The sequence below is a fragment of the Neopelma chrysocephalum genome, unplaced genomic scaffold (assembly GCF_003984885.1).
Source record: "Neopelma chrysocephalum unplaced genomic scaffold, ASM398488v2 Primary Assembly neopelma1_95450, whole genome shotgun sequence".
NCBI classification, from domain to species: domain Eukaryota; kingdom Metazoa; phylum Chordata; class Aves; order Passeriformes; family Pipridae; genus Neopelma; species Neopelma chrysocephalum.
The window spans coordinates 6,918-9,320 of record NW_020924123.1 but is presented as its reverse complement, the minus strand read 5'-3'; the positions used below and the strand labels follow the sequence as shown (position 1 = coordinate 9,320).

Below are 2,403 nucleotides of genomic sequence, written 5' to 3'. Positions count from 1 at the left end.
GGAAAATGGGCTGAACTGTGGGATTTTAAGGAGATTTTTGCCCCCCCCAGGTGAAGCCCCTGGGATCCCCTCAGGCTGAGGGAAAAATGGGCTGAACGTGGGATTTTCAGGCTGTTTTTGTCCCCCCAGGTGAGGCCCCTGGGATCCCCTCAGGCTGAGGGAAAAATGGGCTGAACATGGGATTTTAAGGAGATTTTTGCCCCCCCCCAGGTGAGCCCCGGCCCCGCAGCCGCCATGGCCTCGCCGGCCACCAGCCCGGACTCGTCGAGCCACGAGGGCCCGGCATCGAACCACGAGGGCCATGAGGGCCCGGCCCTGAGCCACGAGGGCCCAGCATCGAGCCATGAGGGCCCAGCATCGAACCACGAGGGCCCGGCCTTGAGCCACGAGGGCCTGGCATCAAACCATGAGGGCCCGGCATCGAACCACGAGGCCCCGGCGTCGGCGTCGGCGCCCGCGGGATCCCCGACCTCGGACTCGGAGAACCTGAGCCCCGACGAGCTGGAGCTGCTGGCCAAGCTGGAGGAGCAGAACCGGTCAGGGACCCCGCTTTCCTTGGATCTGGGGGGGGATTGGGTGGAAAATCCACGGATCTCGTTTGTTGGGGGCAATTTTGCTGGTTTGGGGGAATATCTCCGTTCTCTGGGGCTCTTGGTGGGGAATCTCCCCTCCTTCGGGGTGGGTTTGGGGGAATATCTCAGGAGGTTGGGGGTGTTTTGGGGAATATTGCCATTTTGGGGCTATTTTGTGGGAATATCTCCATTTTTGGGGCTATTTGGGGGAATATCTCCATTTTGGGGGCTATTTTGTGGGAATATCTCCATTTTGGAGGCTAATTGGGGGAATATCTCCATTTTTGGGGCTGTTTTGGGGAATATCTCCATTTTCTGGGGCTCCTTTTGGGGAATCCCTCCTCCTTGGGCGTGGTTTTGTGGGAATATCTCAAGGTTTGGTGTGTTTTTGGGGGAGTATCTCCTTCTTTGGGATGTTTGGGGGGAATATCTCCATTTCCTGTGGAATATCTCCATTTTTGGTGGAACATCCCCATTTCCTGTGGAATATCTCCATTTTCAGTGGAATATCTCAATTTTCTGTGGAGTATTTCCATTTTCGGGTGGAATATCTCCATTTTTGTGGAATGTCTCCATATTGGGGGGAATATCTCCATTTTGGGGGGAATATCTCCATTTTGGTGGAATGTCTCTATTTTTGGGTGGAATATCTCCATTTTCTATGGAACACTTCCATTTTCTGTGGAATATCCCCATTTTTGGTGGGAATATCTCCATTTTTGGGGGAAATATCTCAATTTCCTGTGGAATATCTCAATTTTCAGTGAAATATCTCCATTTTTGGTAGAATATCTCCATTTCCTGTGGAATATCTCCATTTTCAGTGGAATATCTCCATTTTTGGGTGGAATATCTCCGTTTTGGTGGAATATCTCCATTTTGGTGGGAATATCCCCATTTTTGGTGGGAATATCTCCATTTTTGGGCCCGTTGGAGGCAATAACTCCGTGTTTGGGGGGTGCCCTGTCCCCCCAGGCTGCTGGAGGCCGACTCGAAGTCGATGCGCTCCATGAACGGGTCTCGGCGGAACAGCGGCTCCTCGCTGGTCTCCAGCTCCTCGGCCTCCTCCAACCTCAGCCACCTGGAGGAGGACACCTGGATCCTCTGGGGCCGCATCGTCAACGAGTGGGACGAGTGGAGGAGGAAGAAGGAGAAGCTGCTCAAGGTGCCGGGGAACAGGGCTGGGGTGGGTTTGTCCAACGGGACGTGTTTGGGATGGGTTTGTCCAACAGGACGTGTTTGGGGTTGATTGGTCCAATGGGACATGGTTTGGGGTGGGTTTGTCCAGTGGGACATGGGTTGGGTGGTGTTTTAGGGAGGATTTACCCAATGGGACATGGTTTGGGTTGGGTTTGTCCAAAGGGATGGGGATTGGGGTGGGTTTGTCCAACGGGACGTGTTTGGGGTGGATTTGTCCAAAGGGACGTTTTTGGGGTGGATTTACCCACTGGGACGTGTTTGGGGTGAGTTTGTCCAACAGGATGTATTTTGGGGTGGATTTACCCAAAGGGACATGTTTTGGGGTGGATTTGTTCAATGGGACATGGGTTGAGTGGTGTTTGGGGGTGGAATTGTCCAACAGGATGTTTTTGGGGTGGATTTACCCAAAAGGACACACTTTGGGCTGGGTTTGTGCCGCGGGACCCTGGCTGGGTGGTGTTTTGGGTGGATTTGTCCAACAGGACATGGTTTGGGGTGGATTTGTCCAACAGGATCTGGGCTGGGGTGGGTTCTGTGTCCCGCCGAGCCCCTGTGACCCACCCCATGTTCCCCCATGTTCCCCTGTGTCCTCCTGTGTCCCCCGTGTCCTCTCATGTCCCCTCATGTGCCC

At 54.0% G+C, this 2,403-nt stretch overlaps 1 protein-coding gene across 1 annotated transcript in view; it reads left to right on the top strand.

Moving 5' to 3' along the window:
* Positions 1–234: 234 nt before the first annotated feature.
* The window catches only part of LOC113980863 (EVI5-like protein), a gene marked incomplete at its 3' end in the record, with an annotated part of 9,082 nt that continues 6,913 nt past the window's right edge, over positions 235–2,403 (top strand). Inside the window, exons 1-2 of the mRNA XM_027708082.1 lie at positions 235–536; positions 1,548–1,737. Coding sequence (XP_027563883.1) covers positions 235–536; positions 1,548–1,737 — 492 coding nt within the window. The remainder of the gene's footprint in view (positions 537–1,547; positions 1,738–2,403) is intronic.